The sequence below is a fragment of the Centroberyx affinis genome, unplaced genomic scaffold, assembly GCF_046629955.1.
Source record: "Centroberyx affinis isolate AG114_WGS23_722 - 3 ecotype Tasmania unplaced genomic scaffold, CSIRO-AGI_Caff_v1 ptg005386l_1, whole genome shotgun sequence".
Taxonomy (NCBI): Eukaryota; Metazoa; Chordata; class Actinopteri; order Beryciformes; family Berycidae; genus Centroberyx; species Centroberyx affinis.
Genome location: NW_027282693.1, coordinates 39,410 through 65,930, shown reverse-complemented (window position 1 = coordinate 65,930; position 26,521 = coordinate 39,410). Strand labels below are relative to the sequence as shown.

General features: G+C 41.8%; 1 protein-coding gene across 1 annotated transcript in view; it reads left to right on the top strand.

Annotated features, from left to right (window-relative positions):
- Positions 1-12,859: 12,859 nt before the first annotated feature.
- Positions 12,860-26,521, top strand: part of LOC139667252 (Golgi-specific brefeldin A-resistance guanine nucleotide exchange factor 1-like) — a gene marked incomplete at its 3' end in the record, with an annotated part of 52,493 nt that continues 38,831 nt past the window's right edge. The window contains exons 1-3 of the mRNA XM_071546698.1: positions 12,860-13,116; positions 15,468-15,571; positions 17,168-17,234. Of these exons, the coding sequence (XP_071402799.1) occupies positions 15,476-15,571; positions 17,168-17,234 (163 nt within the window). The remainder of the gene's footprint in view (positions 13,117-15,467; positions 15,572-17,167; positions 17,235-26,521) is intronic.

The following is a 26,521-nucleotide window of genomic DNA, read 5'->3' as shown; positions in this document are numbered from 1 at the left end:
CCCCCCCCCCCCCCCCCCCCCAACAAAAGCGGCTTTACCTTTATACGACTCAAAACACATATCAGCAAAGGCAAAAACCGATGAGTACAGAGAAGTACAGAGAAAACATGAACTTATGTATTCCATCATCATCTCCTACTTTCAGCTCACTTTTCCCCATCGCTCGGAAACCCACGAAAGCAGTTTTTTTTTTTTTTTTTTTTTTACCTTCGCTGAGTCCGGCCACTTTCCAGGAAAACTGCTTTGAGGAAACAGCATCTTTAGTCCGTCTTTTGAATTCCAAAGGGTTAAAGCACAGAGTAAAATATGAGCGGCATATCATCTGTTGTTGGTTTTTGCTGTGCGTAAAACTGCTTTTGTGGCTCTGGACAGGGCAAAAAAAAAAAAAAACAAGAGCTGCTTTTACCTCCGCTGCAGATTTCTGGGTCAGATTCCCCCCCCCTGATTTGACATTCTACCCGGCCTCAGCGGCTGATAGAGCTGTATAGCATCGTGTTCATAACCTGCCATGAGAAAATGTTACTGGGAAATTGCTGGTATGACAAACCATAACCCCCATGCCTCTGACACTGCTTTTTTTTACCTTTGCTTTTTCCCCCTGCTCTGAACGAGGCAAACACTGGAGGGACTCTCCAGCAAAAAAAAAACCCCCACCAAGAAATGAGCTCACATTGTCACTTGTACTATGACTTCTTAAAAATCAAAACACTGCACCCCCCCCTCTGTCCCAGTCAGGGATACTTGCCTGACAGAGCAACAGCTGTCCCGTTCGTGAGTCTTAGTATCGGCGGGGTCCAGTAATTTCTTTGGTCTGAAAACGTGAACGCGAAGCCGGTCGGAGCTGTATTCCACTACATGAGAGGGTGGGTGGGTGGGGGGGGGGAGTGATGGATGGATGGATGGATGGATGGATGGACGGGCGGACGGTGTCAATGTGGTGCTGAGAGGGGGCCGACGGGGTGGGGGAGTAGGGGGGGGGGCTTTTGGCAAGCGACGGCGGGGGAGAGAGAGTGTGTGCGGGTGACGCAAGCCAGTCATTTTGTCCAGAACAAGGTGTCAGTAACCCCCCACCATCCTCCACCCCCCACCCCCCTCCTCCACCCCACCTCCACACACACACAGGCGCGACATGATTATATTTCCAAAAAAATCAAGAGCACCCCCTCCTCCCCCCCTCCCCTCCCTCCCCCTCAATATGGCCAACAAGCTATCACTGGGCTAACAAGCAAGCGGCCATTCAAAAACTTTAAAGTCCGATTCATCGCTGAGAGTTTTCTGTCATGCGTTTTGGGTTTTTGGGCCTGAATTTGGGCCTGGTTTTACAAAATGGTATGGGCATGTATGTTTATGGGGGTTTTTTTTTCCTTGGTGATAAAAAAATCAAATCAAATCTGGGTATAAGATGCTGATGTATGGAGTGTCAATCAATTTTGGTGGGCATGTTTATGTTTTTTTCTTCCCTTGGTGATAAAAAATAAAGTAAAATCTGGGTATAAGATGATGCTGATGTATGGAGGGTCAATCAATTTTGAACCGAATTTGTGCAATTTTACATGAGCAGAAGCCAAAAAATGTGTCCTTTTTTTATTTTATTTTTTTGCTCTTATTTGGATGCAAGGCCTTGGAAGATTCTTGCTGGGGGAAAAAAAGGAGTATTTCCTCTAGATCTAATAACACCGGTTTGTGCAGAAAGTGGGTCTAACCTATGGGAAAAGTCATTTTCACAGTAAAAAATATTTACTAATAAAATATCAAATCAACATCAGCCAGTCCATTCAACACTTGGAAACAATCGGGAAAACTGTGTTGTGTTGAAAGCTGAGATATTTCAATGAAAAAAAACTTCAAATTCCTCAAGTGAGTTTTTTTTTTTGCCCCCTTAATTTGACATGACACCCGGCCTCAAGCGGCACGATACAGCCGCAGCATCAAGTCCACGTTAACCCCGTAAATGAACCCCTCCATCATCAAGTTCACCAGGCGGGGACCCCGCGGGGCCCGCCTCCACATCATCCACCTTGAACAACTTGTCCCGCGGGCGGAATAAAAAGCGTAAAACATCGCTGAGGTATGGGGGGAAGCGTGTGTGTGTGTGTGTATGTGTGTGTGTGTTTACTCTTCATCGGGCCTCTCTCTCGCTCATCGAACGCAAATCAACAGCAAAGATGAGAGTCTCCAGTTTGCATAAGCTGGAGCGCTTTGCATAAGCAGTCGCCCGGTGACATCGATCTCATTAAAATATATATCTGATGATAATAATATAAAAAATAATAAGAATGGAAGCAAAAAAAAAAAAAAAAAAAAAAAAAAAAATCCTCTCATTTTTCAGGAGATTGCCGGGTCCATCTGTCGGCGCGGCGCGGCAGACTGCTTGCATTTCCACGGGCCGCAGGCATTAGCCCGGGAATTATTCATAAACGCGTCGAGAATTAATTCCCGGGATTAAGAGTTGATTAAGATGTGTGTCACTTTGCTGTCTGAGAACTTATTAAGGGCCTCCGAGAAGAGGCGGCAGATGGAATTTCGGGGCCAATGTTTGTAGATGTTAATTTCTCCCCTCCTATAACCAGCCATTTGCATATGATTGAGGGAGGGAGGGAGGGTGAGTGGAGGGCCGGGGGGGGGGGTGCTTTTGGAGTTCCTGCAGGCGGGGAGAGGAGGCCCGCCGCGGCACCGGGGCGGACAGCACGCGGCAAGCCCCGGGGAGAACACACCGGTGCTGTCCGCAGGAAAAATATATATATATATATATATGAAAGGAAAATTGACTGTTTTGATTGAGTCTATGTATATAAACCAGCTGACCTAACTCATAGCAAATTATAGCTAATTAGAAGAAATATGACCAATTAATAGGTTAAGGAAATCTATTGAAAGTCAAAGGTGTTAAATTCAATATAATAAAAGTGTAGTTTTCTTTTTTTTAAATAAATTGCTGCAAGATTATAGGCCTAGATATGAAATTATAACTTTTTTTTTTTAATGTTATTTTCAATGCAATTCACTGTTTTCAATTATTGTTTTATTATTATCAATGCATTTTATGACTTGCATTCTATATATGAATGGTGCTATATAGGCTAAATAAATAAACTTACACTTAAACTGATGGGGGTTTTTTTCTTCTGTTTTGCCTTTGTCCAGTTGCCACTTTTTAAACGAAGACATGAAATATTAGGAATACTGCGCAAATGCTTTACAGATATTTGACATGATCTCCATGCAGCAGCCTATTATGGTCTGTTTTTTTGCTGTTTTCAATAGCTTGGTTATGTGATTTAATATTGATGGAATTACGCGAATCAAGGCCAAACGGCAATTTTTTTCCGTCTGATATGGGTAATAAAGCCGCGTCTTATCCTGTGATGACAAATCCAATTATAAAATCAAATTCTCACTGAAAGAAATGGGGGAATTGGAGCGACATGTCAGCCTGATGCTTGTTGTACCACAGTGTGTTCTCAACAAACCGGGCCATGGCCTGCAGACTCCCCTCCATGTGTTGCACATAGTTGGACTGATAACCACTAAAAGAAATATTTACATTGCATGCAGAGGCCAAACGTGAACTACGATTAAACAAATATTATTTTCATATGACCTGACCTGGGAGCAGATGCAAAAGAGGCTACTGGAGGCCTGCTGGAATAAACCTAACTCGGTGATTATAGAGTAGGCCTTAAAAAAAAAAAAAAAGTAGTTGTCATTATCTTGGCTTTGACTCCACAAAAAAATGACAAGAAAATAAAGCTCGAGGCCTTCAACATAAAATCGAACAAACATGCTCGGTATAAATATTATGAGGCTCTGCGAGATTAGAGGAATTATGTTTAAAAAAAGTAAGCGAGTGATGGGGCCAAGTGATTCACAAAATGTTCCAAAATTCAAAATATCCGCAGGTGGAGATTCTCAGAATTATTATTGATTTATTTTTTTTCATATTTTAAGACGATGACGGGGATAAATACAATTGTGGGGTTACGGGTGTAGTTCGTTTTTTAGCCTATATTGCATTTTAGGCCTCCTCTAATTTTGCATTTTCCTTGTATGACAACAGTAGGCGAATTATTTTTTTATGTTTTTTTTTTTTTTTTGGTATCAGTTTCTTGCTGTATTAACCCTGCTTTGAAAATAGACTTGGAGATGAACAACACTTTTATTATTATTATTATTATTTTTTATATATATATAATAGGCCTACAACTTGATTTTAACGTATAATTCAAGCGACAAAGGGCTGCAGATGACTTGTAACATGGATATAAGCCTTTTAAAAACAGCAGACTACACTGGATACGGGTGCGCAGGGGTGGAAAAGGGCTGGTAGGGGTAGATGTGGATGGGGTATGTGTGTATGTGTGTGTGTGTTGGGGGGTGGAGGGGGGGGGGTTACTGCTCTGTTTTCCTGTCGGTGGTCTCCTGTGGCCCGGGCAGCCACCTGCCACCTATCAGTTTCCTCTAGACCCCCCCCCACCCCCCACCCCCCCAAATATTTTTGACCTCTGAAATATTTTCACAACGTCCGCCTCTGCGAGTCAATTGGCCTTTTTTTTTTTTAATTTCGGACAAAACTTTATACCAAACCAAAAAAAAAAAAAAAAAAACATGATATGAATTCCAAAATAGTAAAAAAGAAAAATCTCACTTTGGAGCGGCGGAGGCGCGCCCTGAACACACAACCGGTTCGCTCTCTGCCGGTTCCCGTCACCCGGCGATAAATAACACGACGCTAATTGTCGGCTACAGTAGCGGGGCTATAATGACAATAGGCTGATCACCGAGCCAATCATCTGAGCAGTGTGTAGCCATATAGTAATACTGCGGTAAAAAATCTGGCGAGGCCCAAATAGGCATGGAGCCATCTTGCAGAGCGCTGCTTTGCGCTATTTAATATGTTTCAAATCGTTTTTTTTTATTATTTCCATACGCACGGTGGTCATTTCGCGTCCCTGCAAACTGCAATCTATATTTTTAAATATGTCAGATTAGTCAATATGTGTCATCACGAGCCGCAGAAGCAAAAGTAAACTCTTCTTCTGGTCATATTTTCCCTTTCTCTGCGCGGTTCGAGCCGCATCCAGGCTGCTAAAAAAAAGTCGATGTTGAAAACTTTTTTTATAGTAAAAAGCCAAAGCGCCGGGCGGCAGTGAAATGTGCAGGATGGACTGTACAGGAGATACTTCACCCACGAACACCACTACACACACACATCGGGCTGGATTTGCTACAACTTTTACGCACAAATAGAAGGCGCCGCATGGGCTCTGGACGCAACAAACCCCTAAAAAAAAAAAAAAAAAAAACCCACACAAAACAAAACAGAAACTGGGCATTGTGTTGGCACTTACATCAAATCCCGGTCTGGTTAAATTAATCCCTGGAAAAGGCAAAAGGTCTCGCTGCGGGCTGGTGCTTGTCCTGGCCTGAGGTTTTTTGCCGGTGACATGGACAAAAAAAAGTTCCCCGCCTCGGTGCGTAAAAAACAAAAAAAAAGTGAGGAAAAAGAAAGAGCAGTCGGTCAGTTCCCTTCTTCCCTCTCTGCGCTGTCAGACATGAAGGCGGTGGAGGAGTGAGAGGCTTGATCCCCATACGGAGTACAGAGAGAGAGAGAGAGAGAGAGAGAGAGAGAGAAGGGGGTGGAGGGGTGGGGGGGGGGCTGACTTCATGCTAAATATTGTGCGCGACAGGTCCACTGTAGGAAGGGACGGCCCCCTTTGCGCGCGCGCGCGCGCGGGCACACGCGCGCACGCATATACACACTCACACTCACTTCTCCCTCTCTCTCTCTCTCTCTCTCTCTGTGTGTCTCCCATTCGCTCCCTGTCTACAAACACTCTCTCCCCGCAGCCTCCACGGGCGCTTTGATTCATTTACTTTGGAGGAACTTGCCATAGAGGCCTACCTTAGACTTAGTAGGTCCAAATTGTCAGTAGCATGGAGAGGAAAACAAAAAAAAAAACTGGCCATAAATCTATTTGGAAGCCAAGTCTAAAAAAAAACATTGGGCAGCAAATCACACTGACACACTGTAGGAGCAGTAGTAGCCTAAATGCCACTGTGTTTTCATCAGCAAGATTGAAACAAAACACATGAGAAAGGTGTGCGGGTATGAGAGAGTGAGGTGAATTATCGGTCCATGTAAAATACAGTAAACCCCTGATCTATCTATGGGCAAACATGAATGAAAATATGAAACATGGCAGCCATAACTTGTTGTTGAAACACCTTTAAAAGGATTAAAAAGCTCAAACAACAAGGGGATGGGCTCCGTTTTTAAAAAGGGGGAAGGTGTTTGTGCTTTAGGCCAATGCTAATCACACAATGTGCTTTGGTAAAACTCAACTGTGCTTCTAAAAAATTGTCTAATAATTCATCATATCGATCAAATAATATCTTGTCAGTCATTTGTCTCCAGAGATTTAGCACCGCTTTGGAAGTTGTAGTGATAAATGTCATCAGATGCAAAGGCTTTGCCATAGGGTTTAGTGCTTTGATGCCCCTGTATAATAAAAAAAAAAAAAAAAAAGCCAGATTTCCATCCCTTATTAAAAAGTCACATGTGAAAACCCACAGGTGAATTCAAAGCACATGTGCTTTTTGGACACATGTTGAGGGAGATATGATATCAGTTCAAAACTGTTTTCATAGCTACTTCTTGTATTCTCTGTCATCACGTGACAGTTTTTTCTTCACATGTGAAAAATGTGAAGGTTTGTTCCATATGTGAATGTTTTTTCACTTAATTTCACAAGTAAAGAGATGATTCACATGGTAAATGGAGAAAATCCACATGTTCACATATGAAAACCAACATGTGTCCAAAACCCACATGTGCTTTGAATTCACATGTGACTTTTTTGTAATGTCTCACATTTACTGTATGTCGATTCACACATAAGACCAGCTTTGGCCATTAAACAGGCTCTGTATGAAACTGACAATAAGAGGAAGAATGAATGCTAGCCTAGCCTGTACAAAATAATGCACATGTGAAAATGCTAAAAACACATGTGTAATCTACAAAGCCATTTAGTGTCACATGTTGTTGCCTAATTGCATCTGACACATTTGGTTTCACATGTTAAAGTTGTAGCTCACAAGTGCAAAGAGCCTCCAGGTCTTCACATGTGAAATGGTAAATTTCACATTTTTTCCACGTTGTATTCCAACAGTGTTGTTTACTTTTTTCACCACATGTGAACCTTTTTTCACCTGCCATTACATTTGACAATATTTGTTCAATGTGAAAAATTTAATTCACATGTGAATAGCGACAATTCCTGCATGAAAAATGTAATTTTGACATGTGAAACAGTAAATTTCACATTTTTTTCACGTATTGTTTTACCACATGAACTTTTCTTCACCTGCCATTACATTTGACAATATTTGTTCAACGTGAAAAATTTAATTCACACGTGAATAGCGACAATTCCTGCATGAAAAATGTAATTTTCACATGTGAAACGGTAAATTTAACATTTTTTTCACATATGTTTTTTACCACATGTGAACTTTTTTTCACCTCCCATTACTTGACAATATTTGTTCAACATAAAAAATTTACTTTACATGTGAATAGCGACAATTCCTGGGTGAAAATGTCATTTTCACATGTGAAACAGTAAATTTCACATTTTTTTTCACTTGTTTTTTTTACCACACGTGAACTTTTTTTCATCTCCCATTACGTGACAATATTTGTTCAACATGAAAAATTAACTTCACATGTGAATAGCGACGATTCCCGGGTGAAAAATGTCATTTTCACATGTGAAACGGGGGAAATTTCACATGGGACTGTAGGGAGAGAGTGATAGGCTTGGCACTGAGACTCAGCTGATACAAAAAAAAAAAAAAATACAATGAATCACCCTTGTTTGAACAGTGTTAACACATTCTTAACACAGCTGTCGGCTTTGAGATATGGCGCTGGGGCAAAGAACGGCGACATTTTTCATCTTTCACTGACCTTTTCCTGGTGATGCTGGAACTCCGAGGCTTAGTAAGCAGGCAATCAATCACTCAAAACGGGCTAGGTATGAAATTGACCAAAAATCGGACGCGGGTGTGTTTCTTTTTTTGTAACACCTATGAGAAAGGGAATCGAGGCTGCGTGTCGACACTGAGAAACTGCTTTTCATCATCCTGCAGCTCAGTGTCGGTCCATATGTCAACAGGTTACATGTGTTCTGAGCTTGTTAGGTGTCCTGTGTGACAGGCTGGGCGAGGCTTTCTGTTGCTTGCTGTCTATTAAAGGGCTGTAAGTGTGTTGCTGAACTTTCTGTTTGGCCTATTAGCTGACCTGCAGGAACGAGGTGAGGGGGTTTGGCTCCTTTTCTTTAATATTGAGAACATCAGAAGTAAAAAAAAAAAAAAAAAGTCCGATCTCCTGGTCAAACATTCACATTTACCATCAGCAGCAGTGATGAGATGTGTTCCATCCAATCCCTTTAGACTCCCACTATGACACAGAATAAGCTGTTCTAGCTGCAGTTTGTTAATGTATTACCAGGAATCAGGGAGGATGCTCAGGCTAAAATAAGGAATTCTTAGTCATAGGTCATAACTGAAAGAATGGTACACTAATATCTCCTGCTATTCATACATTTTCACTGCCAGCACATGTGCTTTAAGGCAGTGACTCTCAATCTTGTTCATATCATGGACGCCTACACATTAGGCACCGGGCCCCCATTTGATGAGATTTTGTCTCTCGGACCCAAATCGGAGAATATTTTTTATTTCTACATATGATTTTGCACAGAATTCGACGACTATCTGTATTGAAGGTAGAGAGATAACAGTGAAACTATGATCAAAACAGTCATTCTTCTACATTCTCTAATTGTGTTCACTTCTTGTAAATGAAATAATGATGAAGTTTGACAATTCATCAATTTGCTGGGGACCCCCTGGAACCCCCTCAAGGACCCCTGGTGGTCCCCGGACCCCATATTGAGAACCACTGCCCGTTTGCACGTTTCTGAACACAGAGTCGAAGGAATCACTTTGTTGAGTCACAGAACCTCAGCCTGGAACCCGATAGCGGGGCGTGAACGCATAATCTCATGTTGCGGTGTTTTGATTTGAACGTGTCACGCGGATTTCGGAGGAAAGAGACGGTCAAAGTTGAGAGAATCTCGCGTCTATAATAAATGATGAACAGAACTTACTTCCAAGATACTAGCTTACATAAATATTTTCAGTTCGGATGGAAGTAAATGTAATCAAGAGAAATCCAGATGTTTCATATGGAGAGGGCTGAACAGGGATAGGACGGGGATATGGCGGATCAGATGAGGAGATGCAACACAACATCATGGTTATTAAAGCTGATTTCTTGCATCGATTTTGGTTCCTTGATGATTTATGAATAAATGTTGCTGTCAGATGTATATCCTCCCTTCAAAGGGCTAAAGCCAGCTCCTTAAGCACTGAGAATTAAATAAATGTTTATTTCCCACATGCGGATAGATTTTCAATACAATTTGTAAGCAATCATTTGGTTGAGCACGCTTGCAAATGTATATGCAAGTTCATGACAAACAGCCATGTAGCTTGTTATTGCCTCAGCGGCACTGAAATATCTGCTACTGTAGAAAATGGCGTGCTTGTATTTGCAGATGAAATGTTGCAATTACAAATCCCACAGGTGATCAAACACTTTGCAAAAGAGCAAACAGAGGTCTGACAGAAGTTGATTCTACATGCTTTAAACAGAGAGCAATACTTTCAGTGTAGGTGTTGAGCAAATGGGCTGCCACTGATTGCACACAGAGAGATAAGAGATTGTAGGATTGTGGCTATGCAATCTTTGTGCAGACCCCCCCAAACGCACACACACACACACACACACACACACACACGCACACACAGACAGAAAAACAGAAACACAGACAAGTTGCCACACACATGCACAAACCCACACACACACTATATGTATGTGCACACACACACACACACCACAATATAAACATAAATAAATGAACAAGTACTTGCTACCATCCACTGGACCATGCAATAAACAGACTGGAGTTTTACTTCCACAAACATTTCTCGGAGGCAGAGCTGCTCTGGAGGCAGAAATAATCTGATTGGTTGAGTTAGACCACAGTGGGCGGGGCCAAAGAACCACAGAGTGGAAGTTAGCTAACTGCCAAACTTGAATGGCAAAGAAAGAACTCTGGTTAAAATGTAAATAAAAATATGAATGGCAATGACTTCTTATTTTCATTATGACCATTCATTATTGATGTTACTAGCTATAGGCTAGTATGGCTAGTTTGGACTAGGAAGGTCAGCTAGGCTAACTAGCTAACCTAGATAACCTAGCATGGGTAGATTGCATTTCTTAAAGGAATAGTTCACCCAAAAATGAAAATTCTGTCATCATCTACTCACCCTCATGCCAAATGAAACACAGGTGAAGTTTGTCCATATAACACACAGGGAGGCTGCCAGCACAACTCCATAGCAGCCTTCTCCAAAACAACTGAAGTCAGTGGGGACCAGTTCTTCAGAGTTCCAAAAAGACCTACAGTATATTTACACCATCATTTAGTGCAAATCTGAACTACAGCTGATTGATTTGCAACAAATAATGGTGTATAGGTCTTTCTATTCACAGTGTGATTTTGTTTTGGAACTCTAAAGAACAGGTCCCCATTGACTTCAGTTGTTTTGGAGAAGGCTGCTACCAAGTTGTGCTGGCAGCCTCCCTGTGTGTTATATGGACTAACACATTTCACCTGTTTCATTTGGCACGAGGGTGAGTAGATGATGACAGAGTTTTCATTTTTGGGTGAACTATTCCTTAAATTAGTAGTGGAGTGCTAGGCTTCATAATATTAGCTTCCTCGTCTCTTATCCTTCACTTTTTTCACTGGGCTTCAGTCTAATGTTACTTAGCCAGAAACACTGTGGTTCTTTGGCTCTGCCCACTGCCAACAAGATTACTTCTGCTTCCAGAGCAGCTCTGCCTCTGAGAAATGTTTGTAGAACTAAAACTACAATCTGCCTCCAATCAGTAAGACCTCCATATTGTTGTCAGTCTGACATGTTGCCCAGCGGCTATAGATTATAGTGACAAAGAATGTGATGTGATAAATCATAGCCTAGATTTAAAGTGTATTTAATATGACAGGGTTCCTACGCAGGTCTGGAAAGTCTGGAAAAGTATTAAAAATGAATTTGATCATTTCCAGGTCTTGAATAGTTTGGGAATTTGAAAAAAATGTCTGGAAAAGTATGGAAAATGTTGCGGTTCAGGTCCGATACACACATAATTCTAGCTTTTATGTTGTTGTAGAGCCACTTTGAGTCCACAGTTTTTGTTGATGTGAAGAATAATGTTCAGATAGAGGGACGCTCTTATTACCCAGCCGCTGTCAGCATGCATTATATCAAATACCCACCAAAATCAAATCCGGTCAAGAACATAGGGTCTGGGAAAAATATGGAATTTTAAAATGGAAACCGTGTAGGAACCCTGCCAATCATCTCACATATTGTGATATTTGTCGCTGTGAAGAACAATCTTCATCTAAACAGTGATATGACCTAGTTAGCAGGGGCAAGATGTCTATCTGTGTAAATCATATTGAACACCAGACAAAATCTTCAAAACAAATCAAGGTCTGGAAAAAGTGTGGAATTTTTTAATTTGAAAATGTGTAGGAACCCTGATATGAGCTGTTAGGGGCTCCTAACTTTTTTTGGCTTGATGTTGTTAGGGTTAAAGGTTGGAGAAATCTAAGGCATGGGCTCACAAACTTTCTCATGTCAAAGATCCCCCAAAAAGAAATACATAAGGCCACACACCCACATTTGACATGATTTTGTCCTATGGACCCCGAATATTTTTGTTGTTGTTGATTTAGTCTTGTATAACTGTTTACACCAGTGGTTCTCAATGTGGGGTCCGGGGACCACCGGGGGTCCTTGAGGGGGTTCCAGGGGGTCCCCAGCAAATTGACAAATTGTTAAACTTCAGCATTATTTCATTTACAAGAAGTTAACACAATTAGAGAATGTAGAAGTATGACTGTTTTGATCATAGCTTCACTGTTATCTCTCTACCTACAATACAGATAGTCATGGAATTCTGGACAAAATCATATCTAACAATAAAAAATATTCCCAGATTTGGGTCTGAGAGACAAAATCTCGTCAAATGGGAGTCCGTGGCTTTAATGTGGACTAGATTAGGGGTCCTTGATATGAAAAAGGTTGAGAATCACTGGTTTACACTGTACATGGGGAGATAAAAGTGGTGAGAGTGAAACCTATTATTGGGATATTCATTCATATACTTTCTCTGAATTGGATAATTTCTCGTGAGTTATCATGAAATGTAATTATGTGTCATGTGCCTAATGGAACCCACTTTGAGGGACCCATTTTTCACATTATTGGACCCCAAAGTTATGCGGAGACAGTAAACTGAGGCCTGGGAAAGTATTTTGTCATAGTTAACAAGGAAATAAATGACCTAAACCAGTTTGTTGTCAGTAGGGTATTTCAGGGAGTGCATTCTCCAGTGGAGATGCTGACCATGGTTTCGTCATCGCACAGGCTCAACCAACCTTTACTCAACCCCTGCTACGTTTGTCCCGCCCCTATTCCTTCATCTCACAGTGACACAGGTAATGTTTTTTCTATCTGTGAACTAATTTCATTCAAGTGAAATAAATAGCACAATCTCCAATCCATCTAATGCTTTTATTGTCAGGAATTATATTTAAATGTGAACTGAACGCTGAAAATGATTGGCTCGGAAAAACCTGTCCGTCAAACCCACAGCATCATGCTAGGTTGAGTCTGCAGAGCTTTTTCCACGTCAGTGTGTTTACCAAGACCAGATTGACAGCTGCTGGATGTGATCAATTTGTTCACATTTGGAGCATTTTTTGCGAGTGAATGAATTAATAGTGTTTGGAGTCAACGGGGTTTCACGCAGTGGAATGTCCGAAAATTGTAGTTCCCCTATTTCTTGTGTCGAATTGAACTTTGGTCTTCTTCATTCACTGTTGGCCGGCTAGCTTGCTAGCTTGTCTAGCTAGCCTAGCGTTAGCTGCAGCAGGACTCCATCTTGGAAATAGCAACCACAGACAGGTAAGGTGTTTCATTCTGGTGAAACAGATCACAGGTCATGTTACATCTAAATGTGTTCGTGTTTTTGACAACGGGTGTTTTCCATTGATACGTTAAGGAAGTAGGAAAGAATTGACTCGTTTTCTGAGAGCAGCAAAGCTAATGACAAAGCTAACGTTAGCTAGCTAGTTAACAAGTTAGGTAGTTGGGCTATGGTTGCTGCTTGGTTTCTAGCCATGTAAGTTAGCCGGTGTTGTTGTTCATACAGTGACACCAGCCTTGTAGTGGACACGTCAACAGGCTGACGGGTAACTAAATCATCTTTCCATGTCCTCTCTTTTTGTGTTTATGTTCCCAGAGGACTGTCAGATGGCTAGCCTTCTCTAACTGCGATGGAGAGCTAGCTAGCTCATTAGCACTGTCTTTAGCTTAGAAGCTAATCCAATTAGCTAGCTGCTCGCTAGCTCTCTTGACAGCTAACTTGTATCAGTTGCTTTTGGTGGATCGATGTGTTGCATTTATGTCTGACAGGTAATTGGCTTCTTTTTTTTTGCCAGGAGCCATTTGTGCATACGTTAGCATTAGCTTTGAAATAGCAGGTGTTTTAGCTTCAGTTGTCTGTTTCGTTAGCTGGCAGCGTATTTGTGAAGAAGTGGTAGCTAATAAGGTGTATAAACTATGACATCCAGTAGGTGATCATTATAAGAGCAGCAACCACAAATTCACAAAGTTCTTAGTTATGCTTTTCACCCTTAGAAGACCTTATCCTCATATAACTTAGACTAGTTTGAGACTGCTTACTAGGATGTATACAGTGGATTTGACATCATAAATACCTATGAATGGTAACGTTGAATGGTGGCTCATACAGGTGAGTTCACTGTGGCTGAGTCAGGAAATATCTTATTACATCATCAGTGTAGCTTTATGCAGCCAGTCACAGTAAATTGGTTACCTGATGCATTCTATATTTTGCTGTCATTGATATCCAGGGGTAAGCATGGGAACTGGCCCATAGTTTATAACATGCAGTGATTGATGGGCTCCTTAGTAAGCCTCTGACTCTCAGCATCACTAGGAAAGGTCAATGAAGGATGATAAATCTCAGCGTTCTTCATACCACATCATATCTCAAAGCATATACCGGTGTTAAGAATGTGTTCACACTATTCAAATACGTGTGGATATTTTTTGGTGTCCGACTCTAAGCCTGCCACTCTGTCCCTACATCTTAGCCTCTTTGCTATCATTCCTTCATCCGCTTATTGTTTTGAATAGGCTGCTTACCATGAATTTAAAAGCAGGTGACCTCTGCCACCCGGTCTCAATACTCATACATCTCCCTGTAGTATTATCTAGAGTGGCTTCTATGACACTGCAGAAGGTTAATCCAGCCATTTTGAGGTACACTGCTTCTCAAATATGAACAGCATGTCATTGGGATACTGTTTGGTTATCCAGATTGGTTTGAGGCATTGTCCAAGTAACCTTAGCAATATGCTGTTCTGGTTCTTGGATGCTATATTCAATTGAGGTTGGTAGTTGTATTGAGAGTCCTTTGACTTCAAGCTTGACAACTGGATATTTGTGTGTCAGATTTTCTCATTGGATTTAGTTGCTCTTAAATATTGTCCAGTACTCAAAAAGAATTCCAGTGTCCTCCTCACCGAAATTGTTGTAGGATAGATATGAAGTGACCACAGCTGTTGAGAAACGTGGTCAGACAGGTTTTACTTGAAGGTTGGATAGTCCTTACATTGTTTATAGCAACCAGAATACACATCAGATTATCTCATGTAGGTCCAAATTCTTTAGCACTAAACCAGGATTCCAGGAGTCCATTAATGCAGGTACAAGTTATATGAGTTTATAGCGTATAAGGTTGTAAATGTACGGGTTGGCTAATTGTGTGTGCATACATAACAAGCCTCAGCAACAGAATTATTCTGACTTCATGAATTGTCAAGACTTGTGCGCATAAAAACGGTGTCAGTCGGCCTCACGTTTTGAGACATTTTTGAATCCGTCCCATGGTCAGGGTCACTGCTGACCACTGTACACTCTCTCTGACCGGGAGCCAATCAGATCAGAGCAAAATAATGGCTCTGCATTAGCTGTGGATTAGCTTCCTGTTACGCTGCTCAAAGTGCAAGCCTCTAAACTTCTGTAGACCTTTCTATGAATAATGACGTTTCAATAAAAAATGTCTATTTATTCTTTTACTGGGTAAAAAATGTTATTGGCAGATATTTTTTAAAAGTGTAAAAGTCCTTGGCAAGTGAGCCAAAAGGATAATTTTGGACACTGTGATGGGTAAAACCTGGTCGAGTTGCCACCAAAACCAAGCAGCCTTTCTTCTGTTTTACTCTCAGAAAGCAGGATGGTGGACAAGAATATCTACATCGTCCAAGGTGAGATTAGTACTGTTGTCGGTGCCATCAAGAGGAACTCCAGATGGAATACCCACACTCCATTGGTAAGTTAATTATGGTCAAATCACAACTATATATCCTCATTTTAATTGAGTTAAGATTAGATTCCCTAAAACTCCTAACATTGATTCACCAAGTTTATAATTGGTGTCACTGGTAAGGTAGGTCTAAACCTCAAATTGTTCCAGTGACTCAAATCATATGTTGGTTGAGTTTTAAAATGTTTTTGAATTTCTGGTGGATTGATAAAAAAAGAGTATCTCTGTATTCAACTGCCAATTCTTTCTTTGTCACCTATCTAGCTCATATTCTGCAAGTTTTTAAGTCCAAAAATATCATTATTAACTGCGGCAACTGTCTTACAACAAAATACACTTTATCACTGCCATGAATCAGTGGTACAGTCAGTTATGACTGATAGCCTATGTCATGGGCTTTTCCTTTTGAGTTCAACAGCAACACTTATGAATTCCACAAATGCTCTATTGTTATTAGAAGCTTTGGATATCTCTAACCTCTTGTTCTTCATACGTTATTCATCTGTGAGCTGGACAGCAGTTCTTCCTTTTCAGTCTTGTATGAAAACATTGAACTTAATCATTTCTCTCATCTCCTTTTGAAAACTTATCTCAATAGTTTTTAGTAGGTCACATTGGGAGGTTATGCTTTAAAGTTTTTCTTTGATCTGTTGTTGACAAAATTTGCTTTATCAGCAAACTCCTCTCAAGTTTTACATTTGGAAATGATGATTCAATGTGCTAACCAAAGCTTCCCAGCTGATTATTGACTTCGAGGGCATGCATTGATAAAAAGAAACTAACCTCCAGTGGGGAATTGCATCATTAAGTGGTCAAATTACTTCAGCACAAATGGTAACATATGATTAGCTGGCGGTTCCTTTTCATCTTAGAAATACTTCCATGGAATCAGATATTTGTCCAAGTCCGATTAGGCTATGTTTCCCCTTCCTTGGGGCAGTCACCAGTGGCACCTAAGTTCAAATCAATACTTGACATCTGTTTTTTATTTTTAATATTGTAGTTTTATTAGTCATGCCCAGGTCCATGGCCATTTTTTTCCATAACGTTGCCAAAATTCCATAGGGTGTAACAGCTAGCTGTACCTTCTCGGAATGTCACAGCTAATAAATGGCAAATGTGAGATGATTTTGAGACCCTAAGGTGTCAAACAAGGTATAATATAACAAGGTGCCAACAGGTTTGCCAGTGTTGTGGAGGCCTGAACATACTTGCAGGTCTCGTGGATAGTTTTGCTAATGAGCCATTTCTCTTTTTCTTAAAGAAACGATAGCAGTAATTTCCACAACGGATTTCAGTCAGTTAAAGTCAGCTAAATCATGAATTCAGTTCTATAGTCAGTAAATATTGATGGCAGTGTTGTATTTGGCACTAGAGATAGTGAATCATTTTCTTTGTCGATTACAGTGTTACAGATTCTCACAAAACAGTCAAACACCTGCTTTATTGAACACATTGAACTGAACACATCCAGAGACTGTGCATTCATGAATCAAATTAGATTCAGTCTATTCTGCATTTGAATGGCAAATCTTTGTCTCATTATCCTACCATGCTGCCATTATCTCTGCTGCCATTTGTCATTTTTTCTTCTCCGCACAGGATGAAGAACAGGACCCATTACTCAACAGCTTCAGCCACCTCAAGGAGATACTCAACGGCATTAAAGGTAAGTCCGGCGGCGGGAATGTAGGTCGGGTGTCAGGCGCTGGCATCATTAGGAGCTGGAGGCTTACTTACTGAATGTCTGCTGTATTTACATCTACATGGTGGTTTCAAAATCAAGTCAACACCAACATAAAGTGTGAAAGTTTCTTCTGGTTTTAATGATTACTAACTTAAAGCTACAATATGCAACTTTTCTCCTAGAGACGGGAAGTGCATTGTTAAGTCCCGCCCTCCTCCCCCTCAGTCGGTCAAGTTCGTGCCCCAACACTTGTCACTCATCTTAATGAGTTGTGTACCTTGAAACGGCATCTAGCCTGAGACTGAGGTAACCGGCGTCTGTAAAGTCTCCACAGGTGTTAGCACACAGTGAACGCAGCCGATCTGCAATGAAAAAAGCAATGCTGATGTTAGCCACAACCAGCTCACTGCTGGCCATACACCCCAAGTCCTCCCCAACATCATTGACAAGCCAATTTCAGGCAAAGGAGGGGATTTAGGCATGAAGACACAGGGTCATAGACAGATAGGCACAAACTCATAATGTAGAACAGGGTTAGGCAACCATGCGGAAAAGAGTGCCGAGATTCTGCAGGTTTCATTCCAACCAAACACTGTACCAGGTGATTTCAGTGATTGGCACACCTTCAACCAGAGAGGAGGAACTAATCCGTGAAATCACCTGCTGTAGTGTTTGATTGGAACGAAAACCTGCAGACTCTCAGCACCCCATGGCACATGGTTTCCTACCCCTGATGTAGAATATATCCTACGCTGATTATCAAAACCAACAATGCCAAGTTGATACTTGTGTGCTTGTGGAGAACGTTCTTCCCAAGTCGTCTTGGGAAGAACGTTCTTCCCATGAAAGTAAGCACAGAGAAGCTTCCTTGCAATTTGAGAAGGACTGTGTGCTTCACATCGTGCGCATGATTAATTAAGACACACAGCTGTTAATTTTCCCACCTGTTAACTGGCTCTGTACTGTAGACTACAGCTCTGCTCGCTGTCGTCGCAATGAATCTTGGGGCTTTCAGTTCGTTCTCGTCGGTGAAGTCACCATCCGATGCATCCTCGATATTTTGCGGTTGGCAAGGAAACCTCTGGGTTTTCTATCCGTCCTCCTTCCTGTCGTTCTTTCGTTTTGGAATCGTGCTTTGGCGGTTAGATATTGCGTAAAACGCATCATGGAGGACACAAGAACGCACAAGAACACGTATTGATAATCAGCTCTAGTTATTCAAATGTTGCTTTGATTAAATGAAAAAAGTTGCATATTGCCGTTTTAATGATTTCAAGAGGCCTTTTTCATCCCATAATACAGTTCATTCCCAATGGTAACAATCCTTTCCAGAAGACACAAGCGGCCACTTAGTAATTGGTACAGCATGATAAGGATGTGAGCAAAATGGACCAAAATCATACCTGAAAAAGCACCCATCACCACTCGTGACCCCCTATCACTGAGGGAAGTCTTAGATGTTTCCATTATTTTGATCTATGTAACCATTAGTAGATATTTAAGGTAAGTCTCATGCCCTCCTGTCAGCATACCATTTGCTCTTGTTGATTGTGCAGAAAAACACAGGGCAACAATATATAAAGTTCATTTCCCTTTTTAAAGATCCCTGAGGTCTGCCGCCGCTCATGAAAGCTAGCATGTTCAAAACTAACAGCCACACAGGTTTTTTCTTTCAATTTTCCCTGTTTCAATACATTACCTGAATAAACCTCAGGGAGGTGGGACCTTGAGGTTGAGCATATTCAGATCGCTATCACAAAGTGCCTTTTTCCCTTGTCTGAAGAGTAAGGGCATATTTAATCAGGTGTGCTCAGTAGATTTCCACTGAGAAACGTCTTGGCCTTTCACGTTTGTCAATATTATCTCTCTCAACGTCTCACTGTGCGTGGGATTTTCTCCATTAGATAATTTTAAGATGTCCCAAGGAAGCAATACTGCTGTTTGTTCATCTTTTTTTTCCAAATGCCTCATTATGAGTAAGACGATGAAGGTAAATGTTACGTGGAGTTGTGCAAGTGTTCCTCTCCGCGCAAAGAGGCGAGAAAATTTCAAACCATGTGCCTCGGCGGTCGAGACAACTCTGTAAATATTCAATCAAACCTACACTGCACTATTCACAGTATCTGTACTTGGCACCTCATTGAAAGGAAAATCTGCCTTTAAAGTGAATTCACATATGCTGTGCTAACCAAAGAAAGCTCTAATCTGTCATATAATCAAGGGACACTTTCTAGAGTTCTTCCATTAACAACAAATGGGCCAATTTTATGGATATAGAATGTATTTTTACTTTTTTGGGTGCTTAAAAATGGAACTTACAAATGGTTCTGAGGTAGAAAATGTGTCCAAAAAACAATCACCGCAGTCAGGCACTAGGACAGCACAAAGTTGTTCAATTTAATTAATTGTCAATGGAGATGCCTAAGAAAATGTTTTACACTACAGATTTAAGTCATGGCTCGTTTGTTTTGAGCCAAGGGTCGGCCTTTTTCAGAAATTTACAAAAAAATGACTTTTTTTTTTTTTTAGGTCTATTGACTTTCAATAATACCTACTTCTGAAGTGAATAATACAGTGGAGGAAGTAGAATACATTTCTGTAGATTGGACCAGATCCAGTATTTTGTCTTTAGTTTTTCCTAAAGGGATTTCTCAGCAACTTGTTTTGACAGATATGAATAAGTGGAAATAAAAAGAAAGAACACCTTCATAGATTCCTATCCAAACCTCATATTTTTAGATCATTGATAATCCAAATCTCTGCATCTATTTTGTATTTTGTTCACCCGTCATGATGATAACCATGTTGTCTCACTAACATGCTTTACTGGTAGCATCAATAGAGTTAGTTGTCACCTACAGGCACCAACGCAGTAGTTTGTAGTAGTAACACAATAATGCTTTCAGTTGCAATGCATCATTTGTAATTCGCAAGTTCAGAAGAAGTGAACTGATTGCGTAATGAAGTATTTTTTGGAGGATATGCTACTAGAATGGTGGCACTATCAAAGCTTGCCTTGGCTGTTCCTGATTAAAGGATAATTCCAACGTGATTGGAGTTTTTGCTCATTTCCTGCATTTCTTTGCCATTTTACATCATGGTAGATGGTTTTTCAGTGCTTTTATCACTTTATGAGATATGCGCTATTTTTCCTTCATCTTAGTTGTTTTCAAAGTAAATATTTTGAAACAAACGCTGTCTAAATATTATGAGCCAGTCCCGTTAAAAAGAGGGCGACAATTTTAAGCCGAAAATGTGTAAAATCTCGGTTTAATTTCAATTAAATTTTATAGACATGAGCCGGTGGAAACCTCTTGCATTGGCTTGACTGGGATGTGATTGACAGAAGGCGGGTCCTAACGTAAACACAGAGAACGCAATCTATTGGTTGAAAGTAGGGGTGGGCGATATGGCCGAAATATCATATTACAGTCAGTTAGTATCTGATCCATGATATGGATCATGATTTCCAACTGTTGTTCATATCTAGTGTTTTTTCTGATAATGTCTTTTGTAATTCTGCGGCTAGAAATCATTATTCTGCGATATTCCACGGACGTTAGGAAAAACAGCTAAAAATGATCAATTATTCTGAAAAATATATATTTATTCATCAATCCAGTTAAAAGGGATCTGTAATAAATTCATAAAATAAACATGCTCCTTCTAAACTCCTAGTGTAGCCTACATGTATTCAACTCTTGAAAAATAAGAGGGTTGAACCTCCACATGTGTTAACATTAACAAGATGGAATGAAAAAATGAACCACTGTAAAATAAATATATGGGAGCAGTGGCAGCAGTGTGCAGCGTTCTCTTTCTTAAATACTTCAGCTCTACTTCACTCCAGCAGCTGCTGAAAAGTTTATGGGACTTGAATATGGTAATCTTCTCTTCATCATGATAAACTGAATCAAATCAGATGGAAACTGACGTTTGCAGCGCCGTGTGCTTTTATGAATCGCTTTCACAATATGTAAATGATCAAAAGGGGTGGAAGTACGGGGAGAACGGTAACGCAAATAACGTCCCGGTATTTCACGTTTATGAATGAGAAAACACCATGGTGGTATTTGCCCCTAACGTCATGCTAAACCTGCCGGTAAGTTTTATGAATGAGCCCCATAATGTAACGTTATGCAAATGAGGTGATGACTGCCAAGAGATGACAGCTGACGAGGAGAAACTGAAACTAAAACTCACCTTCATAATCGAAGAGGGAACTTGTAGCCTTTTCTCTAGTTTAGATCCAGGAGTCAATAAAAATAGTCTTTGTACTTCACCAGTGTTCATTTTGGGCAGGTTGTGGAGCGATTTAGTGAAGGCCAGAGCTGGCAACAGGAAGTTGTAATGCACCTGTTTCTCAGTTCGGAAGCTGTTACCATGACCATGTGAAAAAGGCCTATACCCTAGTGATATCTAATGGTAATTTTGAAAAATTCATGTTTTCGAGAGTGAATGCTGCTTTTTCCACGGATTAACACATATTCCGCGGGTGGACCTATTTTCCATGGTAAATTCCGCGATTGCGGAATCCTGGAGGGACTATTTGTAAATTTAAGGGCAAGTATTTTGACACTGTATTTGTAGCACTCACCTCAACTAAAATAAAAATGTACAGTACTCTTCAGGTTGCTGGTGTTGGTGACCGTCATGCTACATAGCTTGCCAATGTGCCAATTGTCCTTTTAAGGTTTACTCCTTGTAAAATTCAAGCCAGGTTTGCACAGCGAGCCCTCAATGTTACACAAGATTGTACCATAGGTTAAAGTTGGGACACTTTGAAAGTATGTCCAAACACAATAGTGATTCAACCCATAGCCAGTTCATGAAAGCTTATAAATTTGCCGTTCGAAACTCCTGGTGTAGCGTAGATCTTTTCTGGGAAGAATCTTCTAGTGCGCAGGAAGAACTGGGTAGTTAGCATGCGCAGCGATAGCCACCATGGCTGAACAGACAAAGAAAAGAGCGCCATTTACAGAAACTCAACCTGCATCAACTGAAAATCCAAGGAAAACAACGTCGCAGTACTGGACACACTCTTTGATTGACAAATGATCTCTGGGAAACGCAGTGCAACGTGTCTTGAAAATCCGACGAGCTGGGAGTTTTTGTACCCAAACGGATTGACCAACGATCTTACCAACTCTCCACAGATATATGGGAGGTTGTATCGCACCTTTAAGGGCCACGCTTGAACATGGCCTCTCTCTCTATGCTATCACTCTATCACCATGTGTGGTGATTGATCATGTGTGAGTGCCAGTGTGTGTAAATGGAGCGGCGCTGGCTGACAGCCGCCCTCCGGGACGCCCGGGCCAAACTCCGCGGACAGCCCTTCTGTGTCGTCATGCCATTGCAATGAGGCGCCCTGGCAAGCTCCCACAGCCCTCCAGCCCCAGTCGTAGCGGTTCCGCGAGCAATGGGAAAGACGCAAAACACATGGAGCCCCGTGGCCACGGTCCCCGGGCCCCCACCTCCGCTGGCCCGGAGCTGCCTTCCTCTAGGGAATGCCTTCCGTCCGACCGCGAGATGGACAGGCGCTGCTGTGCCAGGGGCCTGGGAGGAATCCGCCACACCGGTTAACCCTCCTCTCTCTCGCTCTCTCTCGCTCTCTCTCTCCTCTCCCCCTAACCCCTTCCCTCCAGCCCTCAGATCACCAAAAAGCCTTGTTAGTACTCCGTAGCCAGCATCAGGCAGCAAGTGCGCCATTATCCTCACCTACCTCGACTCCATTACCGCTATTGCATTTGGCCTGAATGGACGTCAAATATAAAATTAAAACGTAGCTTTTTCTATTTGACGTACTTGGTTAAAGCGTAGTGTTTTCCGCCGGTTATTTTTTGAGGACATTTGCATGAGGTAATGAGTCCATGTCAAGGATATTTGGAGCCCTTGTTGCATCCTTAAGCCCAAATCCCATGCGCACTTGGCCTCTCAAATGCTATGTCCATACCCTGATGAGAGACAAAATGGAGATCAAATCACCACGGTCGAGCTGAATTCTGTGCTTGACAGACTGATCAATTTGTTTTGTTTTTGCCTCGGCATGTAGCAATCTAATAGGTCTCTCTCCCTCTCTGTGTGTGTGTCTCTCTCTCCCTGATATCCGCAAAAACACACCAGTATTTCGGTGTGAAATCTTGCGGGTGGGCTGTGTTGTGCTGCTGCTCTGAGGGTTCGCAGTGGCCCAGCTGTCTGCTTAATGAAAGCCCAGTAATTCCATTCACTCTGCTGTGTGTCTCAGCTCCCTCTAACAACAAAAGCCAACCAGCGAAGGAAATATGGATTAGTCCATTAGTCCCCACAAGGTTTCTCAGCCCCTCTCTCTCTCTCTCCCTCTCTCTCTCTCTCTCTTTCTCTCTCTCTCCCTCTCTCTCTTCCCCCTCTCCATTGTTGAGGGTTTCGCTATTCTGGCCGCTCCGCTCTGTTCTGCCCAGCGTGATTGGCAGGACCATGTGCCACGGAGTTGGAGAGCAGTGCAGCTGGAAGTATATCATCTGCAATTTTAGTTGGGTAAATATAGCAGGGAGTCTTGTCAAGCAGAGAGATAAATTGTTCTGGGAAAGGAAGTGTTGTCTCTCTTTCTGAAGGAAGGGGGGGAAAAAAAAGTCGCCTCCAACTTCTGGAAGATGGAAGGTTTTTCGTCTTGATTTCCAGACAAAGAGGGCACAGTTGGGAGACGGGCGGGCCAAGGACCGGGGGCCCATGTGTTGCGATGCCTCAGCTCCACCTTGCCCCAGCCACCCCACCGAATCAAACCCAGGAAGCGGGACCCATGCCTCACATTTAAATGGGATGTTTTGGATGGGGCCTAATGCCTAACGCTCCATCCCTAAGCTCATTAGACCCATATAATTGAGTGCTTTCCACAGCTTTGCGGGCCAGCATCTGTCTTTAAGTCTGAACTATTTGTTTGCAAACACTTAAAACCGTAGTGTTTCCCCTCTTACAACCTAATGACATGGGGTTCTGGGGTTGAAAACTAATCGAACAGCATGGCACGAATATTGTTTCGAGATAGATTTTTAAAGAGGAGCAAAAGACCACTGTTTTCAAGGATTTTTATTCATTTTTCAGATGGATACATGGCAGGATAGAGGGCAGAGAGATGTGCGGGATGAGAACACACACTTGCCGTGATTATGCTGTATTCACCGTAGCGGACTGAACCATCATTTCAATCCCGGAGCTTATTTTTATGTGGCGTCTTCCGATTATCCATTACACATCCAGCTTTGCTCACTTACTGTATATTTCCTTCGTGATGTTATTTATTACTTGCATCATTCATTTTCCCGCTCACCTATTCACATTCGGCCATTTAGATGGGTTTTTTTCAGGACTTTTTGGACCTGTATTTAGTTCATCAGTGCTGCCCACTAGTCGGCGAAGATTTGGCTCCACGGACCAGTAGCCCTTGTGATGACAGAGCTAGCCATGCGGGCCATGTTGCGTCTAATCTTGGCACCACACTGGAATTACAAACAAGCAACTAATAGTGACAAATTGGTTCGGAGATGTGATGCGCGGTGTCTGTGAGGATGAACTTTCCATTGGCCGGTGCCAAAACTGTGAACCCATACAAAGCCAAAGAGTCTTGGGGGGGTTCTCTAACATCTTAAGCATTGAAGATTGAGTCTTCCATCTCTCACGTGCCATTGGCAGGAAAGTATTCCATATAGGATCCACATCAAACAGACAAATCTGTCTCAATCCCCCGTTGAATAATTCTGTGGATTTGTATTATTGCTGGACTATACCTTAGAGAGTAAGAGAGCATGGAGAATTCATTCATTCAGACATGTATTTTCTTCTCTCCTGTGTTCACCTATTTTTTTTTTTTTTCCTGTTCTACTTTTGCTATGCAGAAGTCACTCCCAGCCCTCGGCTTTTTAAATCTTCCTTTTTTCTTTTCTCCGCCCTCCTCTCCCATCAACCCCTTCTCCCTCATAGCGAAGGTCAGATTTTTGACAAGTCTGCAGAGGAAGCGGTCTGCCCTAAATCCCTTCATTTTTATTCATACAAATACAGGTTTAGAGATTCCAACACCTCCCCAGATCCAAAGCCAGAGTGGCCTTTTGACTGACAGCTTTCTCCTCTCTTTTTTTTCCCAAACACTAACGAAATTCACAAGCACACCTCTAATTGACTCGAATCACCAGCAAGGCACCAGAGGTAGATATCGGGGGGGGGGGGGGCATGGCAGTGGATTTGCAGAACGTTGTGGAGGATGATTTGATTACTCTCCGGCTGACCTTTCAAATAATTATCTCGCTGTCCCCTAGGCAAAGGACAAAGCAGAGATAATTTTGCACGGAATAGTGAAAATTAGGCATGAGGTAAAAAAATTTTTTTTTTTTTTAATCAAGCTATTTGAGCCTCAAACATGCAGTCTCATCGTACGCACTCATTCATTTATTTTATTTGTTGCAATAAAACTGGAGTTGCTCAAACGACACGATCACAGTGTCGTGGATTTGTTTTGAAAAAAATGTTCCTGTTGTTTTCACTCGGGCTAATCTGTGCATTACTGACAACCTCACTAATTCATCTCATTTTACCATCTTGTCAGTCGTCAAGAGGGAGCGCACACACACGCTCTCCCTCTCAATCTCATTTCAAGGTCAAGTGTGTGTGTCTGTGTGTGTGTGTGTGTTGTCTCGGCCCCCCCCCCCCCCCCCCAGCTGTGCTCGGGCAGGCGCTGCCAGGCCTCCGGGGGTCGCAGCCCTGAGCACTTGGGAACCGACAGTGGCCTTTCAACCCCCCTCCCGCCCTCCCTCGCCACCCGATATTCGCACATATATCACTCCCAATTGAACCCCGGCAGAGTGCAGCTGGCAAATGCCGAGGAAGAGGAACCATAATTCATGTCGCTCAGCCACTTATGCAAATATGTTTACTCACGAAGGCATTCTGCGTAAGGAGAATCTGCCTTATGTCAATTCTTTGCGTGGCTGCTGCCTAACCGGGATCCTGTGGCTTTAGACGTGAGATCATTGGTCAGACTCTCAGTCCTGGCGTCGATGTTATTTTTATTACTCAGCCGAAAGACAATAATTTGAGTGGGTACAGTTGTCGCTTGCATTAATGCCTTGACAGTTTTTCTTAGGCTTGATGTTGGGTTCACATGCTACATAGATATTATATTAATCCCCTTATGATATTTGTGTGTCAGCATGAGTATAATAAATTACAGCTCTGTTCAGATGGATATAAAAAGTTAAAATAGAGAAAAGGTAATCAGAAAAAATATGAACCAATAAATT